Source organism: Dipodomys merriami, unplaced genomic scaffold (assembly GCF_024711535.1).
Source record: "Dipodomys merriami isolate MVZ:Mamm:240054 unplaced genomic scaffold, mDipMer1.0.p SCAF_78, whole genome shotgun sequence".
Lineage (NCBI taxonomy): Eukaryota > Metazoa > Chordata > Mammalia > Rodentia > Heteromyidae > Dipodomys > Dipodomys merriami.
Window position 1 is genome coordinate 1,425,643 of NW_027206379.1, and position 22,628 is coordinate 1,448,270.

At 41.4% G+C, this 22,628-nt stretch overlaps 1 protein-coding gene across 1 annotated transcript in view; it reads left to right on the forward strand.

Moving 5' to 3' along the window:
• Nucleotides 1-22,628, forward strand: part of LOC138818624 (type 2 DNA topoisomerase 6 subunit B-like) — a 57,009-nt gene that overhangs the window by 12,994 nt on the left and 21,387 nt on the right. Inside the window, exons 4-9 of the mRNA XM_070009603.1 lie at nt 6,863-6,972; nt 14,742-14,825; nt 15,716-15,771; nt 16,606-16,677; nt 19,075-19,267; nt 21,554-21,704. Coding sequence (XP_069865704.1) covers nt 6,863-6,972; nt 14,742-14,825; nt 15,716-15,771; nt 16,606-16,677; nt 19,075-19,267; nt 21,554-21,704 — 666 coding nt within the window. The remainder of the gene's footprint in view (nt 1-6,862; nt 6,973-14,741; nt 14,826-15,715; nt 15,772-16,605; nt 16,678-19,074; nt 19,268-21,553; nt 21,705-22,628) is intronic.

Here is a 22,628-nt window from a genome sequence, read left to right on the forward strand (position 1 = left end):
TGTGTGTGTGTGTTTTGTCATGGGACTTGAACTCTGGGCCTGGGCGCTGTCCCTCAGCTCTTCAGCTCAAGGCTAGGGCTCTACCACTTGAGCCACAGCACCATTTCCAGTTTTCTGGTGGTTAATTGGAGATAAGAGTTTCATGGCCTTTCCTTCCGGGGCTGGCTTTGAACCGCGATCCTCAGATCTCAGCATCCTGAGTAGCTAGAATTATAGGTGTGAGCCACTGGCACCTGGCAGATTTTTATAGTTTTTGCTATAAAGATTTTTTTACATCTTTGGCTAGGTTAAGTCCAAAGTATTTTTTTAGGCTATTGAAAATTGTTTTCATAATTTCCCTTTCTGTTTGTACATTGTTGGCATACAGAAAGGCTGCTGATTTCTGTGGGTTAATTTTGTATCCTGCTACTTTGCTGAAGTGGTTGATCAACTCTAGGAGTTTGGGGGTGGAGTTTTTCAGGTCCTTTAGGTATAAGATCATGTCATCTGCAAATAGGGATAGTTTAATTTCTACTTTCCCTATGTGGATCTCTTTTATGTCCTTTTCTTGCCTTATTACTCTGGCTAAAAATTCCAGAACTCTATTGAAGTGTGGAGAGATTGGGCATCCTTGCCTCGCCCAGGCTATTCTTGAACTTGAGATATTCCTACCTCCATTTCCTGAGTATCTAGGATTACAGGTGGGTACTCCTATCCCCTGCTGTCAGTTATGCTCTAAGACTCTGAACCTAATACTTTCCCCTCAGGGGCTCATTTTATAGACATGATCTCATTCATTTTTAAGAGGTAGGTCAGACATAAGTCTTATCACTGTTTCTGTTTGAGAGATGAGAAAACGAGACTTAAGCCTTACAATCTAAGTTTAGAAGAGAAGAGTTTGTAGTGTCATACCTCTCTAATTATTCATTAATCTCTGCAAAAGACTACACTTAATTCTCAAGTGTTTGATACATTCTAAACAGTCTTTTGCTGTCAAATGTGCCTTACATTTGGCAAGATTTTGTAAAGTTTGATTAAGGATCAAGAAAAGCTAAAACAAATAGACTTCTGTTGTATTGTTCTTCATTAGTGTTTCTTTACTCTTTTCTCTGCTGCATTTATCTAAGTGCACCTTATTATTGACAACATGCACAAGATTTGATGTAACAGGATATTGGAAGGGCAGGGACAGACATGATTCATACCCAACACTAACATATTCTTTTTTCTTTTTTAGCTTAGATAAATAAAAGAAAGAAAAGAGAGTTCTTATGATTAGAGGTCCAGGGAGGCTTACACCCTGGCTGAGTGATATATAAATGTTTTTATCCAGCAGTCAGTGGAAACTAGACTGCCTTGTACCTGCTTTGGCTTGAAATCCTTGAACTGTTTTTATTCTTCATTAAGTAATCAGCTGGTACTTACTGCTCCAGCCCAGGCGTTTTGAGTTACCACATACCTTTCATCTCCTCAGCTGGAACACAGAAATTGGCTTTGTATAATGGTGAATTTGGCTAGTGTGGTATTTTCCTTTTAGTAGACTTTGTGGTTACTCATTTAATACATTGTGAAAAGTGATTGGATGACATCATTTGGATCAAAGACCTAAATCTAAGAGCTAAGCTATAAAACTTCTAGAAAAAAAGAAACAGGGGTATGAATCTTCATGATCTTGGATAGGCAGTGTTTTCTTACATATGACATTTAAACACAAGCAGCCAAATGAAGGTAATTGGACCTCAGAACATTAAAAACTGTCTTTCAAGGGCTAGGAGTATAGCAGTGGTAAAGCATGGCTAGCATACACAGAACTTTGGTTCAATCTCCAGCACCAGAACAAAGACACACAAACTTTGGTGTTTCAAAAGGTATTAAAAAGTATAAAGATGAAGCCGGGCGCTGGTGGCTCACGCCTGTAATCCTAGCTACTCAGGAGGCTGAGATCTGAGGATCGCGGTTCAAAGCCAGCCCGGGCAGGAAAGACCGTGAGACTCCTATCTCCAATAAACCACCAGAAAACCGGAAGTGGCGCTGTAGCTCAAGTGGTAGAGCGCTAGCCTTGAGCTGAAGAGCTGAGGGACAGCGCCCAGGCCCAGAGTTCAAGCCTCACGACCGACAAAAAAAAAAAAAAAAAAAAAAAGTATAAAGATGAATTATACCTCAAAAAGCTGGAAAAGCCGGGCACCGATGGCTCCTGCCTGTAATCCTAGCTACTCAGGAGGATGAAATCTGAGGATCACGGTTCAAAGCCTTCCCAGGCAGAAAAGTCCCTGAGACCCTTATCTCCAATTAACCACTAGAAAACCGGAAGTGGCCCTATGACTCAAGTGATAGAGGGCTTGCCTTGAGCTGAAGAGTGCAGGGACAGTGCCCAGGGCAAGAGTTCAAGCTCCACGACTGACCAAAAAAAAAAAAAAAGCAAAGCTAGAAAAATAGTTTCTGGTCTCAAACCTCAAGAAAAGAAAAGTAATCTGGGTGCCAGTGGCTTACACTTGTCAATACCAACTACTCAGGAAGCTGAGATCTGAGGATTGTAGTTCAAAGCCAGCCCAGGCAGGAAAGTCTGTGAGACTCTTGTTTTTGTTTTTGGGTTCGGTCATGGGGCCTGAACTCTGGGCCTGGGCACTGTCCCTCAGCTCTTCAGCTCAAGGCTAGTGCTCTACCACTTGAGTCTGTGAGACTCTTATCTCCAATTAATCACCAAAAAGCCAGAAGTGGATCTGTGGCCCAAGTGGTAGAATGCCAACCTTGAGCAAAAAAGCTAAGGGGCAGCACCCAGGCCCTGAGTTTAAGCTCCAGTATCTGTTCAAAATAAACAAAATAAAAATAGCTTTTCAGATCAAACAGTGTAAGTCCTTTAATTTTGTTTTCTTAAGGTTGTTTTGTATATTATAGGCCCTTGGCATTTCCATAAGAATCTAGAATCTACTTATTAATGTTTACTTAAAAAGTTTGCTGATAAAAAAAGTTTGCTGGGATTTTTATAGAGCTCCTGTTAGGTCTATAGATCAATTTTTTTGGCAGGGGGGAAGTGTATTGGGGATTCAACACAGGATGTTGCACTTCCTAGGCAAGTGTTTTGTCATTAAGCTACACTCTAGCCCTTCTATATCAATTTGACAGAGATTATCATCTGTTATGATAATTTGTTTTTGGTCAGTCATGGAGCTTGAACACAAGGCCTGAGTTGCCATCCTTAAGCCCTTTTGCTCAAGGTTAGTGCTCTACCACTTTGAGTCACAGTGCCACTTCTGGTTGTCTGGTGGTTAACTGGAGATAAATCTCACAGACTTTCCTGCCTGAGCTGGTGTTTAACTGCAATTCTCAGATTTCAGCCTCCTGAGTAGCTACAATTACTGGTGCCCAGTTTGTTATGATCCATGTATTTTGTCATTTCTTTTTTTTGTTGGTCGTGGGGCTTGAACTCTGGGCCTGGGTGCTGTCCCTCAGCTCTTCAACTCAAGGCGAGTGCTCTACCACTTGAGCTACAGCGCCACTTCCGGTTTTCTGGTGGTTTATTGGAGATAGGAGTCTCACGGTCTCTCCTGCCCGGGCTGGCTTTGAACCTCGATCCTCAGATCTCAGCCTCCTGAGTAGCTAGGATTACAGGAGTGAGCCACCAGCGCCCGGCTTTTGTCATTTCTTTTTGTCTACCTTTTCTCTTTTTTGATGGTATTGATATATTAATGTATCTCTTCCCTTACCAGATTCTCATTTCACTTTTATTCCATAAGTTGAAGAAATCTACAAACTTGGTTCTCAGTAGCCTGTGTCGTATTTGTTGGCTTAGACTGTTAGCTTGTTTAGAATACATTCAGGCTTCTGATTTGAATTTTTCTCACTATTCTTAAGTCTAGGTTCCTTTTGTGTAGGAATCAATGGTAGTACAACACTGAGGTGCTTTTTCTTTTGATGGAGACCAGAGTAACCAGGTCTGCTGACTACTTGTCTGAATGAACTCGATGTGCTCTATTCACTACAGTAAAAGGAGACGACACATTTATGAAGGACTGCTGATCTTCTTTCTCTCCTTCCTTAAAGTATGGCTAGGGTTTTATAATATGGAAAAAATTACACAGTGGAACTAATGACATGGAACTACAAGTTACCCAAACAACTTTTCATCATTTGTCTTAATTATCCTTATTCTTAGACTAAGGATAAGCAGTCATATTACTGCTTTATTTATTGATACATTATTTGCAAGGATTATTATAATGTTAAAGGACAAGAGGCAGGCCAAGCCATACCAAATAGTTATTAGTTTACTGAATTTCTTGGAAAAACAAAACAAATACTGGATTTTAATTTGCCACAATCAGAGAAATTATTATTATTATTTATTTCTATTATTTGTCAGCCATGGAGCTTGAACTCAGGGTCTGGGCACTGTCCCTGAGTCTCTTTGTCCTTGAGGCTAGCTCTACCACTTGAGCCACAGCACCACTTCTGGTTTTCGAGTGGTTAATTGAAGCAAGAATTTCATAAGGACATTTCTGCCAGGGCTGGCTTCAAACCCTGATCCTCAGATCTCAGCTTCCTAATTAGCTAGGATTACAGGTGTGAGCCACCAGTGCTCAGTGAGAAATTATTTTTAAATGGATTTTTTTTGTTATAGAAGCAGCATAGCTCATTTTAGAAAATAGAGAAAAGGGGAAAAACTTCTTACACAATAAATATTGGCCTATTTTATTCTTTTTTAACGATTTTTTTTCCCTTTTTATATATACTTTTTTTTTTTTTTTTTTTTTTTTTTTTTTGTCGGTCGTGAGGCTTGAACTCTGGGCCTGGGCGCTGTCCCTCAGCTCTTCAGCTTAAGGCAAGCGCTCTACCACTTGAGCTACAGCGCCACTTCTGGTTTTCTGGTGGTTTATTGGAGATAGGAGTCTCACAGTCTCTCCTGCCCGGGCTGGCTTTGAACCTCGAACCTCAGATCTCAGCCTCTTGAGTAGCTAGGATTACAGGCGTAAGCCACCAGCGCCGGGCAAGTCTGTCAGACTCTTATCTCCAATAAAATACTCAGAAAAAGCTGGAAGTGGTGCTGTGGTTCAAGTGGTAGGGTGCTAGCCTTGAGCACAAAGAGGCTCAGGGATAGCACCCAGGCCCTGAGTTCAAACCCCAGGACCAGAAAAAAAAATTGTAGTTGGTAAACCACAATTTTGTGATTGTGGCAATCCCTAGTGAAAACCAGTCATTGTCCAATGTATTTAGATGAATATAGACACAAATATACATATTTATGATCTAGGAACACCGTAGTAATAAGGAGGAGATAGTGAGGATAACACTAATACATATTACTAGGTATTTGGCTGTATAGGGAAGGAAAGAATGGGAGCTAAGCTTGATAGGAGAGGGTACTGAGGAAGTGGAGTGGAGTAAGTAGAAAAGATCTAGTTAACATTGTGTTGGTAGGAATGAGGTGGAAAAATAAAGAAAATTCAGTAGATAAGCACATTCACAAACAACGTCCAAAACATGAAAAAACTTACACAAACAAAACCAAATTATTTTAGGGTGCTCTAGCTACCAGGTAATGAAGGATAAGGGATGGTATGAACAAGAGAGCAGTTCTGCTTTAGATAAAAAGAAAGTGTAAATGGACAAGAGCTATTAAAAGAAAATAAGCTTTAAATTAAATATTGAAAGGCAAGGCAAAGCAGAACTAAAGTAAATGGGGCCAGGTGCCATTGGCTCACTCCTGTAATCCTAGCTATTCAGGAGGCTGAGATCTGAGGATGGTGGTTTGAAGCCAGCCTGGGCAAGAAAGTTTGTGAGACTCTTGTCTCCAGTTAACCACCAAAAAACAAGAAATGGAGCTGTAGCTGAAATGGTATAGAGCCCTAGCCTTGAGTGAAAAAGCTCAGGGATAGTACCCTACAGGACCACGGAACACACACACACACACACACACACACACACACACACACACACACACACACACACACACACACACACACACACACACACACACACACACACACACACACACACACACACACACACACACACACACACACAGAGTAGTAGTATTAAAGCCAGTTGCAGGTGGCTCCCACCTGAAATCTGGTACTGGCTCAAAAGTCTACAAGATTCTTATCTCCAGTTAACCACCCCCAAAATATCCAGGAGCGGAGATTCAGCTCAAGTGGTAGAGCACCAGCCTTGAGTGAGAAACCTAAGAAGAATGGTGAGCTTAAGCCCCAGTAGTGACACAAAAACAAACCAGAAAAGCATATTAGTACAGGTACATTCCTGACATGGTCACTTTTGAGCATTTTTGCTTTTAGGCTTAAATTAGTTCACTTGCTGGATTTGTGTTTATTAAGTGAGTTGATTTATTTAAAATACAAGAATATCAGCTACAACCATCAGTTTTAAGGATTTCTGATATTGAACATGGCTTTGTGGAAATTAACTGAAAATTCAAATTAATTTAGCAAATGTGAAAAATTCTAAACATCGGGCTGGGAAGGTGGCTCAGTGGTAGAGCACTTGCCTTGCATGCCTGAGGCCCTGGGTTTGATTCCTCAGCACCACATAGCAAAAAGAAAAAAGCCGGAAGTGGCGCTGTGGCTCAAGAACTAGAGCACTAGCCTTGAGCTGAAGAGTTGAGGGATAGTGCCCAGGCCCAGAGTTCAGGCCCCACGACCGGACCCAAACAAAAAAAATTCTAAACATGAGATTAAATGTCTTAATCCCAGAATGCAATTCTAAATGGTCAAGTGAGTTGCTGATGCATAGCCATTTCAAATCATATCTTAAAAATTTTCAGGTAATCTTTTCATCAGGGAAAAACCTTGGCCCATCAGTTTAACAATTCCAGAAACTCTGGTGCTTGTCCAAACTGCTTATTCTACTGTTACCATTTCTTCTTGCCCAGAAATACAAACTATACTGCCTGAATTCTTTGCAAAGCTGACTTGGACTTCAGAAGAAAGCAGCTGGTCTCAGGACAAATCAGGGGTAACACCTTTCCAGATAATTTTTGAGGCAAGTTTTGTTGTGGATTTATAAATTACTGATACTTTAGTTCTTGTTTTTATGTAAATCTAATGATAGGAAATCAAAGCCTAGATCTAGATCTACAACAGTTCTAAGTTGAAGTAATATAAAGGGCCTTATAAAGATGACAGAGAAGCTTCTAAAATGCTGATGTCTGTGTCCTATTCTAAGAGATGTCATATAATAGATTCGGGAGTTGTATTAGTCTGCTGGAGAAGCTGTACAATATACCACAGACCAGATAATTTAGACAACAGAGATTTATTTTCTTTTAGTACTGTAGGCTAAGAAGTCAATGATTAAGATTCTGTCAGGGCCAGGCATGATGGCTTTAGCCTGTAGTCCCATCATTTGGGATGCTAAGGTAGGTGTATCCTTCAAGCCCAGGCATGTAAAACCAACTTGGGCAACATAAGGAGACCCTGTCTTAAAAATTATAAAAAGGGGGCTGGGAAGGTGGCTCAGTGGTAGAGTGCTTGCCTTGCATGCATAAGGCCCTGGGTTTGATTCCTCAGCACTACATAAGCAAAAAGAAAAAAAGTTGGAAGTGGCGCTGTGGCTCAAGTGGTAGAGCGCTAGCCTTGAGCTGAAGAGCTGAGGGACAGCACCCAGGCTCAGAGTTCAGGCCCCACGACCAGATCCCCTAAAAAAACCCAAAAACAAGCAAAAAAATTATAAAAAGGGGTGCTATCCGACATGCTTTCTGTTCCTGGCTTTCAGACAGCTATCTTGTCATGGTATATCCCGACATGCCTTGTCTCAGTGGATATATAAAGAGAGATCTCTATGTGAAAAACACTCTGATACCTTAATTCCAAATCACATAGGTGATTTGGAATTAATTTCTAAACACATGGGTGTTTAGGGTTTCCATACATGGATTTTGAGGGACATAGTTCAATCAGTAGCTTTGGAGTATTTAAAAGTCTTTATTCTTTATGTGCAGCTAAGTCTGAGAACCACTAAAGTAAACCACTTGACACAATAAAAGTTGATTATTTTTTCAGCATAGATCCTATTTGGGTGGATTTTTGTTTGATTTCCTGATTGTTTTATTTTTTTGTAGTCTAGGTTTACAAGATTGGCAGTGAGTTCTCCATTCTCTTTAGCTACTTTCTGGTCCCCTGTCTTTCCTTCCTTGGTATTAGTGGGGATGTAAACAATTGGAATGTTTAAAAGAAAAAAAACTGAATTGAAATGAGTTAACCACTGTCCCAGAAAGCACTTGGGTATACTTTATCCATGCTCCTTCTGAAAGAAATGGTTAAAATAATCAGAACAACAAGTAGCCCCTGGCTGTGCCTTATCTTCTTTAGGAGAATGGGAGGTAAACAGTCTGGAGCAATTAGTGGTTAGTCGGCTCTGAAACTACTAATGTCAAGAAGCCATTAAAAATGTGTTTTTAGTGAACCAAGGAAATCAATTCTAGGAAATGAGATGGTGTCTTTTAGCCAGTTTGAGCAAGCCATGATAATTCATATACCTCACATTTACAAATAATAAGCCTCCAGACAAGTCTGTGAACTGGACAAGGTAGGAATCATAATCTCATTCTACAGATAATAAAATTGAGATTCAGAGAATCTGACTGACTTCTCAGTGTCATCTGAAAGTTAATTGGCAGAAGTAGAACTTGAGCCAGTTTGGCACCTATTGTTCGATATAATTTCAGTATTTATTCTGAAACCTGTGTGTGTTCAAGTCAGTTCAAGGGAAAGATAGGAAGATTCATGGATAAACAAACATAATACAGTGTGCTGTAAGTCACAACACAAGTAAGTATTGAGTGACATCAAAGTATAAAGGAAGGGCGTCTGACATAATGGGAAAGGTTCAAGGTCTAGAGATCTTAATGAAACTGAAAAATGGATTTGAAGATGAGGAAGTTATTGTGTAAATGATAAAATTTTCCATTTTTTTTACCTTATTTCAAAAGTAATATTTCCCTAAAAAAAAAGCCTCCAAGTGTGGCCAAAGCAGATATTCAGAACACAAATAATTTAAACTATCAAGAAAAAAGTTTGTTAGCAGTTGAGATGCGGTTCAGGTAATAATGTTTGCCTAGCAAGTGCCAGACCCTGGGTTCACACTCTAGTACTGCCAAAAGAAAAACAAAAACCCACTTTGGTATACATCCTCTTTTATTACTGTTAGCCCAGAAACCTCCTCCCTCATAAACTTAACATGCTCTTTCCCTAGGCAACACTAGGCCCGTGTAGTAAAGGCAGCAAATGATTAGCCCCTACCCTCTTTCCCTGAGAGATCACCCGTTTGGGATAGCTATGACCATGTAAGGCAGCGTGATCCCCCAAATCCCGGAGGTTATAAAAGGTCACCTGAGACAATAGCAGGCACTTCTCATTTCCCCTCACCAGTGAGAAGGGGTCTTGCTGATCCTTTTACTGGCAATAAACCTTTACATCTGCTTGATTTTCTGGCAGAGTCTAATTTACTCTAACAATTACAGTGGAACATTTCAATTTAAGGTTTTCAGAATGGACTAGTTCCAAACTATGGTCATAGAAATTGTTAGCTGAAAACAAATGGAAGTCAAGTAGTTGTCATTGAAGAGGTCAGGAAACTATGAGACTAAGTTGTTACTTGGGCTGATCATCTACTTGGTAAGCAAGCCTGCCTGCTTGCCTGCTTGCCTGCTTGCTCTCTTGCCTGCTTGCTCTCTTGCCTGCTTGCTCGCTTGCCCGCTTGCTCGCTTCCTTCCTTCCTTCCTTCCTTCCTTCCTTCCTTCCTTCCTTCCTTCCTTCCTTCCTTCCTTTCTTCTTTCCTCCTTTCCTTCCTTCCTTTCTTTCTTTCCTCCTTAGGCAAGCCTTCCTTCCTGCCTTTCCTCCCTCCTCTCCCATGTAGTGAAATAGGCCTCAAATTTCAGCTACTTAGAAGGTAGAGGCAGGAAGATCATCAGTTCAAGGCCAACTTAGGCAAAGGTAGTCAGATGCTATCTCAAAAAAATGAAATTTAAAGCCTGATGCCAGTGGCTCACATGTGTAATCCTAGCTACTCAGGAGCTTGAGATCTGAAAATTACAGTTCAAAACCAGTCTGGGTAGAAAAGTCCCCATGAAACTTATCTCCAATTAAGCTCTCAAAAACTCAAAGTAGCGGTGTGATTCAAAGTGGTAGAGTGCTAGCCTTGAGCAAAAGAGCTCATGGACAGCACCCACGCCCTGAGTATCAAGCCCTATGGCCACAAAAATAAATAAATAAATAAATAAATAAATAAATAAAAACACAAAGAGGGAAAAAAGAAAATAAATAACCACTCTCCCTTCTCTTTCCTTTCATGCTGGCAATCAAACCCATGGCCTTGTGTTTGCTAGATTGGCACTCTAGCTCTAAGAAATTACTCTAGTTCCTTTAGTCATCTACTTGGATATAAACATCAGACTTGTAGTAGAGGGAAACTGATCTTGGTTTGTGACCTGGAGTTAGTGTTGTAAATGAGAAGTGGAAGAATAGTGTAATCATCAAAGCATCTCTTCTGTTACCTCTCATTGTCTCTAATATATATATATTTTTTTGGTCCGGTCATGGGGCCTGAACTCTGGGCCTGGATGCTGTCCCTCAGCTCTCCAGCTCAAGGCTAGCGCTCTACCACTTGAGCCACAGCACTACTTCGGTTTTTTTCTTTTTTGCTTATGTGGTGCTGAGGAATTGAACCCAGGGCCTCATGCATGCAAGGCAAGCCCTCTACCACTGAGCCACCTTCCTAGCCCCTCTAATATTATGTAACTATTCAAACAATAGTGGCCAGTTCAAGGTATTGTACCCAGGATCTTGCACATGCTAGGCAAATGTTCCATTACTTGAGCCATGCCTCTCCCAGCCCTTTTTGCTTTTTGGTCTGAGACCAGGACTTGACTTGGTACCTGATGCTCTTGCTTATTGGCTAGTGTTCCACCAATTGAGCCATGCCTCGAACCTCAAGGGTTGGTTATTTCTTTTCTTTTTTTCCCTTTTTATTTTTAAATTTTATTTTTGAGACAGTATCTGACTACATTTTCCTGGGTTGCCCTTGAACTGGTGATCTTGCTGCCTCTGCCTCCTAAGTAGCTGGAATTTCAGGCATGTTTCACTACACCTGGCCTTTAAAAGATATATGCATAGCCGGGTGCTGGTGGCTCATGCCTGTAATCCTAGCTACTCAGGAGGCTGAGATCTGAGGATCGAGGTTCAAAGCCAGCCCGGGCAGGAGAGACCGTGAGACTCCAATAAACCACCAGAAAACCGGAAGTGGCACTGTAGGTCAAGTGGTAGAGCGCTCGCCTTGAGCTGAAGAGCTGAGGGACAGCGCCCAGGCCCAGAGTTCAAGCCCCACGACCGACCAAAAAAAAAAAAAAGATATATGCATATATGTATATATACACACTTGCATGTATACATGCACATACATGCTTGTACCTGTACCAGGATTTGAACTCAGGGCCTCAGGCTCTCATTTAGCTTTTTTGCTCATTGTTGGCACTCTGCCACTTGAACCACACTTCCAGTCAGGATTTTTGCTGGTAATTAGAGATAGAGTCTTATAGACTTTTCTATCCTGGCTGGCTTTGAACCTCAACTATCATGTTTCAGCCTCCTGTGTAATTAGCATTTACGCGTTTGAGCCACCACTGCCTAGCTGAAAGATACTTGAATAAAGAGAGAGAGAGAGGAAAAAGGAGAGATAGCAGAAAAAAATATATATACACCAATTAGCAGAAGGTCAAGCAGCAAGATTCATAGCAAAATTATTTTAATGGAGACATCTATAAAAAATAGCTATAGTAAATGATTTACTTACTTGCGTATGTAAGGAAATCAGTTTGAGTTGAAACCCCTTTGTCCAAGTCTTGAGAATGATTTTTTTTTTTCAGTCCTGGGGCTTGAACTCAGGATCTGGGCATTGTTCCTGAGCTTCTTTTGCTCAAGGCTAGCACTCTACCACTTGAGCCACAGAACCATTTCCAACTTTTTCTGTTTATGTGGTACTGAGGAATTGAACCCTGGGCTTCATGTATTCTAGACAAGCACTCTAGCACTGAGCCACATTCCCAGCACCAAGAATGATTTTTTAAAAAACCTTTTTTTTTTTTGTCAGTCATGAGGCTTAAACTCTGGGCCTGGGTGCTGTCCCTCAGCTCTTCAGCTCAAGGCTAGTGGTCTACCACTTGAGCCACAGCGCTACTTCCGGCTTTTTTCTTTTTGCTTATGTGGTGCTGAGGAATCGAACCCAGGGCCTCATGCATGCAAGGCAAGCGCTCTACCACTGAGCCACCTTCCCAGCCCTGGTTTTTTGTCTATGTTCAGTGTTTGAGTCTTATATCTAAGGATTCATTAGTCTATGTAACATGTTCCACCAAAAAAAAATCTGATTTTACAAGCTCTTCTTAACAATCTTATCCAGTCTTAAGTGATAAAATAAATGTAGATATTCATATACACAAGCATCCATATGAATAAACCTCTCTGTCTGTCTGTTTGTTTACCTATCTATTAATCTCTAGGAGGGAGAAGAGAAAGGGAAAGATTGAAACTCTCCTCTGGCATAGGGTCCATGACTGCATCAGTTCATGTTTGTAAATAAACTTCTAGCATCTACTCACACTTATTTTTTTAGGATGAAGGTAAAACCACACAATTAAAGGATGACTTCTGTTGTCTAGGTTTGCTAGCATCAATTTTCTCCCTATAAAAACAGGTTAGTAAGTCAACTGCTTCTGTAGGTGTGCCAGGCTGAGGTATTGGGTTTCTATCACAGAACTAAAAAGTACTCTACTCTCCCTCTCTCTTCTTTGAGTAAAAGGGACTTTTGCTTTGTATTACCTGTTCTCTGCTAATCTGACAGGTTATATGATCCTAGGTCTGAGGTGCCAATCCTTTTTTTATGTTCCTTTAGATATCTAAATTGTGGGGCTGGGAAGGTGGCTCAGTGGTAGAGCGCTTGCCTTGCATGCCTGAGGCCCTGGGTTCGATTCCTCAGCACCACATAAGCAAGAAGAAAAAAAAGCCGGAAGTGGCACTGTGGCTCAAGTGGTAGAGCACTAGCCTTGAGCTGAAGAGCTGAGGGACAGCGCCCAGGCCGAGTTCAGGCCCCACGACCGGACCCCCCCCCCAAAAAAAAGATACCTAAATTGTAAAACTTTATACATTGGCATATGAATGATTTGGCTTTCTCTCCTAAAAAACTATGAATCTTCTAGTTTACAGATTGTCTAGATATACATAACAAACTACATTAGTATTTTATGAGTGAATAAATGCATATATTGAGTAGTCATACACAAGCATCACCAGTCTCCATAAAGAATGATTGCTGGGCATGGTAGTACATACTTGTTATCCCAGCTACTTTGATAGAAGTAAGAGGATCTTGAGTTTGAGTCCAGCAAGACTCTTATCTTTTTTCTTTTCTCCCTTCCCCCCAGCCCCGACTGGAAGATTTTGAGTTTTATAGCAAACTGTATTGTATAGATCCGGGGGCCCAGCCTGGCTTGGTCTCTCACCTGCCCCTCGCTGGGCAAGGCTCTATTTTAAGTGGCAGAACACTTGCCTAGCATGTGCATAGCCCTAGATTTAATCCCCAGTACCAACAAGAAAAAAAAAAAGATAGACTATATATATTGGTCTGCTCTCCAATTAGCTAGTGATAGGAACAGAGATGAATGTTCTTGGAGGGGCAGCACACATGGTGGAATGTTAACTTTGAAGTTAGATATGGGTTTGATTCCCAGTGCTGGCACTTAACTAGCTGTATGAGATGGGACAAATTGACTAGCTCTGTGTGTGTTACGCAGGTGACACAGGTGTTCAGTAAATGAAATTTGTTATTGTTATTAGTATAGCCCCTCTTTCAGAGCTGCTCAATGAACCTATTTTGTTGCTTTACTGTTAGGTATAATTAGACCTCTTGATGATATACCCTGTAATCACCAAGGTTACAGAGATTTGAAACTATTCCAAGAAGTTGTTTGGAAAGTGTCAAGTACAGAAAATGCCTTTAGAATACCAGAGCTCTTTTCTACTGTTTAAACATTTTATACTAAAAAAAAAAATTGAAGAAGGAGCTGAGTGCTGATGGTGAATACCTGTAATTCTAGCTATTTCTGAAGCTAAGAATGGGAGGATCATGGTTCCAGGCAGACTGGACAGAAAACTCCATGAGCCTCCATTTCAACAGAGGGAAGATAAATGTGCGCCTGTCATCTCAGCTATAGCAGGAAATATAAAGTAGGAGGATCTTGGTTTAGGCACACACTCAGGCAGGAAGCAAGAAAGTATGACACACTCATCAAGATATATTGTACCACAGATTGATGTGTTAAATTGAAACCCCTTTGTACAGCTCTTTGAAGATAACAAAAAAATAAGTGATAGCTGTTTCAATTCCCCTTTTGTATACTTTTCTCATTCTCAAAGATGTTTCTCCTTGGATATCTTTTTTTTTTTGGTGCCAGTACTGAGGCTTGAACTCAAGGCCTGGGTGCTATACCTTGGCTTTTTTACTCAAGGCTGGTGCTCTACCACTTGAGCCACAGCTTCTTGGTGATTAACTGGAATGAGTCTCACACATTTTTCTGCTTGCCTGGCTTCAAACTGTGATCCTCAGATTTCAGCCTCGTGAGTAATTAGGATTCCCCAACTTCCTTAGAGGTCTTTCAAAGCATTTTAAAGAATAGGTACTTTTATAGGAACGAATACCTGTTTGATTCATTTGTGATTTGGGTTTGCATACATCTGGTAGGTGTTTTTGCTGTGTTGTTACAGGTGGTTGAAAAGTCCAGAACTTTGATGACAGATTGTCTAGTTATAAAGCACTTTTTACGTAAAATCATTATGGTACACCACCAGGTAAGTTGCTCTTTCTCTTTCTCTTTTCCTCTTTTTTTTTTTTTTGATAGTCTATAGTTTAGCCTGACATAATTTAAGTTTAGCATTTGAAGATTAAATAATATCACTTAAGTTGCTCTTTTGTATATCAATGCTTCTCTTGTGAGCAGGTGCCTCACACCTGTAATCATAGCTACTCAGGAAGCTGAGATCTGAGGATCACAGTTCATATCCAGCCCGAGCAGGATAGTCCGTGAGACTCTTATCTCCAATTAGCTACCAGAAAACCAGAAGTGGCACTGTGGCTCAAGTGGTAGAGCGCTTACCTTGAGCTGAAGAGCTGAGGGACAGAGCCCAGGCCCAGAGTTTAATTACCATGACCAAATACATAAGTTAATTAATAAATTAAAAATATGCTTTTCCTCCAGATTCATCCATATTGTTGTAAACAATAGATTTTTAAGGCTGTACAGTATCCTATTGTGTATAAATTTAATTTTCTTCATCCATTCTTGAGCCAGGCACAGAAAGATAAATACTCATGATCTCACCTATGTGTGAATCTAAAAAGGTTGAACTTAAAGAAGTAGAGAATTAAATGGTTTCCAGAACTGTTGGATGATGGGGAAAGAAGGAATAGAGTCATAGGGTAGAATTAATTGAGAAAGGAATAGTATGTTGGAGATCTATTGCTGTTCTGCAACAACCTAATCCTAGTGTATGAGAGTGGGCTCCAAGGTGTTAGAAAATGGAGAAGCTGACAGATCGAAGACTATACAGAGTGCAATTTATGGGGGATTTGCCAGTTAAAATAATACTAATTTAAAAGTAAAGAGTATCTTTTTCTTCAGGGGGTAGATATGTAATCTATGGCTTAGGTAAAATCTTACACTTCACTAATTGTTTTGCAGATCAGGTTTAATTTCATTGTAAAGGTAAACGGGGTTGTCTCCACAGAGATCTTTGGGTAAGTCTGTAAACCCATGACTTCAGATGAAGCTGTGGCTCTGCAGTGTTTCTCGGGCATGATTTCCTATTTCCAGTTGTCTCACAGTTTGACTTTTTGTTTTGTTTTGTTTTTGTCAGTCGCAGGACTTGAATTCTGGGTATAGGCACTGTCCCTGAGCCCTTCAGCTCAAGGCTAGTGCTCTACCACTTAAGCCACAGTGCCATTTCTAGTTGGTGGTTAATTGGAGATAATAGTCTCACGGACTTTCCTGCCCAGGCTGGCTTTGAACCATAATCCTCAGATCTCAGCCTCTGAGTAGCTAGGATTACAGGTGTGAGCCACCAGTGCTCGGCTTCAGTTTGACTTCTTGACTCAAAGTCACTGTAAAACTAATCTTATGGGGGCTGGGAAGGTGGCTCAGTGGTAGAGTGCTTGCCTTGCATGCCTGAGGCCCTGGGTTCGATTCCTCAGCACCACATAAGCAAAAAAAGAAAAAAAAGCTGGAAGTGGCACTGTGGCTCAAGTGGTAGAATGCTAGCCTTGAGCTGAAGAGCTGAGGGACAGCGCCCAGGCCCAGAGTTCAGGCTCCACGACCGGATCCAAAAACAAAAAACAAAACTAATCTTATGAAATCCTCACATTTTCAAATTCTTTTAATGAGTGGATTTATCTAAACCTTTTCATGTCTTTCACTTTTATTAGAACTGGTAAACTTCAAAATAATGCCATTTTCCTTTTAGTTATTGGGTTACTGATTCATGGTAAGCTCCTTGGTGGTAGAAATCATAGGCCAAGTTTTGTATCAAGCAGACCTTGATGGGAGAGATGGCTTAGCTTTCTTTTGTTTTGCAGGCTGGAGAATGAACCAATTTTGAACCTGTGGAAAGGAATTGCTCTTGTCGTAAACAGTCAGCATTATGTGAGGTGAAAGCAAAAGCATTGCTGTCCTTTTGATGTTGTGTTCTCCTGTTAAGAGTATGGGTAGCAGTTAGAATTGGTTTCCCTTGAATTTCTTTTCTTTTTTGAAACAGTCTCATTATGTTGTCTAGGCTAGTGTCAAAGTCTTGGCCTCAAGCTATATTCCTGCTTCAGCTTTCCAAGAAACAGGGGCTGTAATAGCTGGGGCTACAGATATGCTGTATCATGCCCAATTTTTTTTTTGTCATTTCTTTCTTTTGGGGGAAGATTATTGTAACTTAGGGCCTCACACTTGCCGGGAAGCCATTCTACCACTTGCAATACATACCTCCAGATCTTTTTGCTTACTTGATTTGGGAATAGGTTTCCTGTTTTTTGTATGGGGCTGAGCTCAGACTATGATCCTCCTGATTTCTGCCTTCTGCAGTAGTTAGACTTACAGACATGTTCCACCACACTCAGCCCTACCTTTACCATTTCTAAGAGATTTAAGCCTCTCTAAAAGAAAAGTAGAAGTAAAGCTTTTACATCATTTCTGTTGAAAATTTATTACTTCTGGTTCCCTGAATATTGTAATTGACCTGAGGATGTCCCTAATCTTTTTTTTTCCAGGCTTTATGTTCTTCAATGAATAAAATGAAACAAACTCCAAAAATTCTAATTCTATTTAAACATGAGAGGACTTGACTTTGTGGATAGGGAGATATTATGATTATAAAGGAATTTGTTGTATATTGTCTTTCACGTATCAGCCTTCTGCATTGGTTTGAAACTTATCCCTTTCCTCACTTCCACTTCCTTAATATTCTAAAAACAATATTCTAAGTCCATGGAGGAAATGATAAGTTATCTAAACAGATGGAGTTCCTGCCTTCTTTTTCCATCTAGCTACTATATCCAACTTCACTTTTGCATCCAGGAAAGGTGTACTGTATCCTAAAGTCCAACTAATTGTTTCTTTATCTTTTTTCCCTGAGACCAAGACTAGAACTCAGGATCTGATGCTTTGGCTCACTGGCTGGCACTCTACTATCTGAGCTATGTCTCCAACTCCTCTTGGTTTCCTTGAAGTGTTGGGTATTGAGCTGAGGGCTTGGGCATGCTAAACAAATGCTCTATCACATCCCTCAGCCCACTCTTTTTACTCTTGAGACTACCTCTTCCCTTGGCAAAGTTCTTTATTCATTAGTAAATGGTAACAAAATCCTAACCCACATCTTTCTTTCAAAATCCTGTAGTATGGACATAGTACTATATGCCTATAATCCTAGCACTCAGGAGGCTTAGGCAGGAGGATTTAGAGCTCAAGGTCAACCAAGTTATCTAGGGAAAATTCTGTTCAAAACAAAATATTTGGAAGTGGCTCTGTGGCTCAATGTGGTAAAATGCTAGCTTTGAGCAAAAGAGCTCAGGATAGCACCCAGGCGGAGTTCAAGCCCCAGGACAGACCAACACACACACACACACACACACACACACACACACACACACACACACACACACACACACACACACACACACACACACACACACACACACACACACACACACACACACACACACACACACACACACACACACACACACACACACACACCAACAAAAAAAACAAAATCATGTAGTGTAAGCGTCTTTACAGGTAAACAGCTCACTACCACAGCTTTACTGACAAGAATTTAAGCCTATGAATCAATGTTTGTTAGCATGTTTCCTTGGGTAATCTATTTAGTTTTTTTTTTCTTTCCTTCCTTCCTTGTTGGTCATGGGGCTTGAACTCTGGGCCTGGGCACTGTCCCTCAGCTCTTCAGCTCGAGACTAGCGTTCTACCACTTGAGCCATAGTGCCACTTCCTGATTTTTCTGATTATGTGGTGCTGAGGAATAGAACCCAGGGCCTCATGAATGCAAGACAAGAACTCTACCACTGAGCCATCTTTCCACCCCCTCTAGATTCTTTCTTGGAGGGAATGTTTCTTTTTAGTGCTCTCATCAAACAATAACCTCAGAGCCATGTAAAAGAAGGCAAGTGAGAGCAGAGTTTTAAGGACCAGGGGGCCAGTTAGGTCATTTGTGACTCATAACTCCCATTGCAGAATGCTGATCTTTGAATGATCTTAGAAACTTCTGAACCTTAAAGTAGTTTAGTAGAGGAAAATCACTTTTAGGAATGAGAAAACACCATTAGAGATAGCAAAAGCTAGAGCTATGAAATACCAGTTTTCTTCTCTGTCCATTGCTGTGATTCTCTAAGTGAAATACAAGTTAGTTAAGCCAGAGAAACAGCTATAGTGGCTTATATGGTTATGTATATGTTTGAATAGTTACAAGAAAAACAATTAACACTCTTATTAAGTAATTTCTTAAGAGGGGAAAATGTTAAATTGTCTTGTCTTTTTTTTAACAGAAGACAAAAATGTGGAACAACTGAACCCCACTGCAGCAGAATCCACCCTGTGCTAGGACATCCAGTGACACTGTTCATCCCTGACGGGGTGGTTGGTGTGGACATGGGAGAACTGATACTGACTCCAGCTGCTGCTCTGTGCCCCAGTCCAAAGGTCTTTTCCAGTCAGTTGAACAGGATTTCTTCAGTTTCCATATCCTTCTGATGACAAGTTTCATCCAGTTTAGGAAAGCTTTACATATGAATTCTTTTTTCTTTTTTTTTTTTTGTCGGTCGTGGGGCTTGAACTCTGGGCCTGGGTGCTGTCCTTCAGCTCTTCAGCTCAAGGCGAGCGCTCTACCACTTGAGCTACAGCGCCACTTCTGGTTTTCTGGTGGTTTATTGGAGATAGGAGTCTCACAGTCTCTCCTGCCCGGGCTGGCTTTGAACCGCGATCCTCAGATCTCAGCCTCCTGAGTAGCTAGGATTACAGGCGTGAGCCACCAGCGCCCAGCTTACATATGAATTCTTTATCTAGAAGAATGTATTAATTTGTATGAATGTACATAGTCCAATGTGAAAGCTAAATTTCATAAAATTCATACATTTATGAGGGAGCTGAAATTATATAAAATGTGATACATATCTCACATGTTGTTCATATAAATCAGTATGGCCAAAAGAATGGAATGGATCGTGCAAGGAGAGATGTACCTGGGAGGCATTGGCAAAATTGAAGGCCAGTCTGAAATATATAGCATGATTTTGTTCTTGTTAGTCGTGGGGCCTGAACTTGGCCTGGGTGCTATCCCTCAGCTCTTTAGCTCAAGGCTAGTGCTCTACCATTTGAGCCTCAGTGCCACTTCTGGGTTTTTCTGCTTTTGTGGTGCTGGAGAATTGAACCCAGGGCTTCAGGCATGCAAGGCAAGCACTCTACCACTGAGCCACTTTCCCGCCTGACTTTTTTTTTAAAGTAGTTGAAGATGAATATAGTGAGGGCCATACTTAAGGGTACAGTCTTTGTTCTCTGTATAACAAGAAGCCACTGACTGCTTTAGCAGGAATATCTTGCACTATTATACAGATGGATAAGAGAGAAAAGTTAGTAATTACTATGTAAAAAGTAAATGAGCCAATCATCAGTGGCTCACACCTGTAAACTTAACTACTCAGGAGGTTGAGTTCTGAGGGTCAGAGTTTGAAGCCAGCCATGGCAAGAAATTCCTTAAAACTCTATCTTCATGCGGCTACCAAAAAAGGCTGGAAGGTGGAGCACTAGCCTTGAGCAAAAAGGCTCAGGGACAGTGCCCAGACTCTGAGTTAAAGACCCAGGACTGGAACACATACACATGCAAAAGTAAGTGAACTGGGATAAAAACTAGAAAAGTGCCTGAATTAAAGGTGAGGTAGGGGAAGGTGGCTCAGTGGTAGAGTGCTTGCCTTGCATGCCTGAGGCCCTGGGTTCGATTCGTCAGCACCGCATAAGCAGAAAAAGCCAGAAGTGGCTCTGTGGCTCAAGCAGCAGAGTGCTAGGCTTGAGCTAAAGAGCGCAGGGACAGTGCCCAGGCCCAGAGTTCAAGCCCCACAACTGACAAAAAAAAAGTGAGGTAGGAGCCAGTCATTGGAGGCTCACGCTTGTAATCCTAGTTACTCAGGAGGCTAAGATCCGAGGATCAAGGTTCAAAGCCAGCCCAGGCAGAAAAGACTGTGAGACTCTTCTTTTTTTTGGGGGGGGGGTCCGGTCATGGGGCCTGAACTCAGGGCCTGGGCGCTGTCCCTCAGCTCTTCAGCTCAAGGCTACCACTCTACCACGTGAGCCACAGCGCCACTTCCGGCTTTTTTCTTTTTGCTTATGTGGTACTGAGGAACCGAACCCAGGGCCTCATGCATGCAAGGCAAGCACTCTACCACTGAGCCACTGTAGAGCCACCTTCCCAGCCCCTGACTGTGAGACTCTTATCTCCAAAAACCACCTGAAAACTGGAAGTGGTGTGTGCTGTGGCTCAAGAGGTAGAGTGCTAGCCTTGAGCTGAAGAGCTGAGGGATAGCACCCAGGCCCAGAGTTCAAGCCCCATGATCGACCAAAAAAAAAAAAAAAAAAAAAAGGAGTGGATTCTAATGGTGTAAGTCCTTTGAACAATTAATTGACAGTTTAACAAAATGAATACCAGAATGCTGAAATATATCTTTCATTTTTTGTGTATAGGTACTGGTACTGGGGCTTGAGCTCTGAGCCTCTCTCTCTGGGTTCATATCTGACACTGCCATTTAAGCCATGCCTCAACTTCCGGCTTTTTGATGATTAATTAGAAATAAGAGTCTCATGGATTTGTCTGCCTGAGCTGACTTCAAACCTTAATCCTTAGATCTCAGCCTCCTGAGTGGCTAGGCTTATAGTCATGAATCACTGGTGCCTGGCATGAGTCACTGTTTATTTTATACAAGTGAATACACGGTCATAAGAAGCTAAAATTTTGGCAGTTTTCTTTAGCAACAATACATATTCCTATATGGACCTTCAGGTCTGCCTCTGATATTGCCAAATCGAGAGCAGCTAAGCATCGCTGTCTTCAAAGACACCTCTTACTTCATTGACTGGAAGAAATACCAGTTATACATGGTGCCCAGTGTGGATCTCAATTTGGACACAGGTATATTGCTCTTTTTTTTTTTTTTTGGTAAGAGATGAAGAAACCTGATGAGTATTATTAAAATGAAGGACTTATAACCACAGGTGCAAGTTTAAATAGGTAGGACCCAGTGATCTTATGGCTTGGTTGGAGCTTGGGATTAGGGATCCGTCCAAGCTCAAGAGGCCACTGAAATTAGATAAATGTACAATACAAGAAAAACCCAGGGGCTAGGAAGGTGGCTCAGTGGTAGAGTGCTTGCCTTGCATGCATAAAGCCCTGGGTTCAATTCCCAGCACCACATAAGCAAAAAGTTTTTTCTGCCGGAAGTGGTGCAGTGGCTCAAGTGGTAGAGTGCTAGCCTTGAGCTGAAGAGCTGAGGGACAGTGCCCAGGCCCAGAGTTCAGGCTCCACAACTGCCCCTCCCCCCCCCCACAAAAAAAGGAAAAAACCCAATCAGAGCCTAGCGGTTTGGGCTTTGCAGCTTTATGTATGCTTCTCCCCTGAACAACTGAGGAAGAAAAATGCTTCTAAATGAGATGAGGAAGCATACATAAAATTACTTGGAAAAGATGAAATCATATAAATGCCACATAAAATTCATGTAGGGCCTAACAACATCTTTTTAAAAGTCAGATGGCTACTGATGGAACTCAGATAAAACTGGGAGCTAGGACTATGCAACTATGGCTAGTATCTACAAAGCTTACAGTTCTGAGCATGACTGTTGATAGCTAAATCCAGAGGAATTTGGGCCCAGTCATTTGGGACTAAGGAAGATGAGCAGAAGGGAATAGGTGTTCTAGGATTGTGACTGGTATGTGAGGGTTGAAACTTTCTGGGATACAGCAGTATCTCTAGAGAATGACAGAATTTTCACCTAGGAAGTCAGCCTCCAGAGACCAGTTCTTTTTTTGGGGGGGGGGGATCCGGTCATGGAGCCTG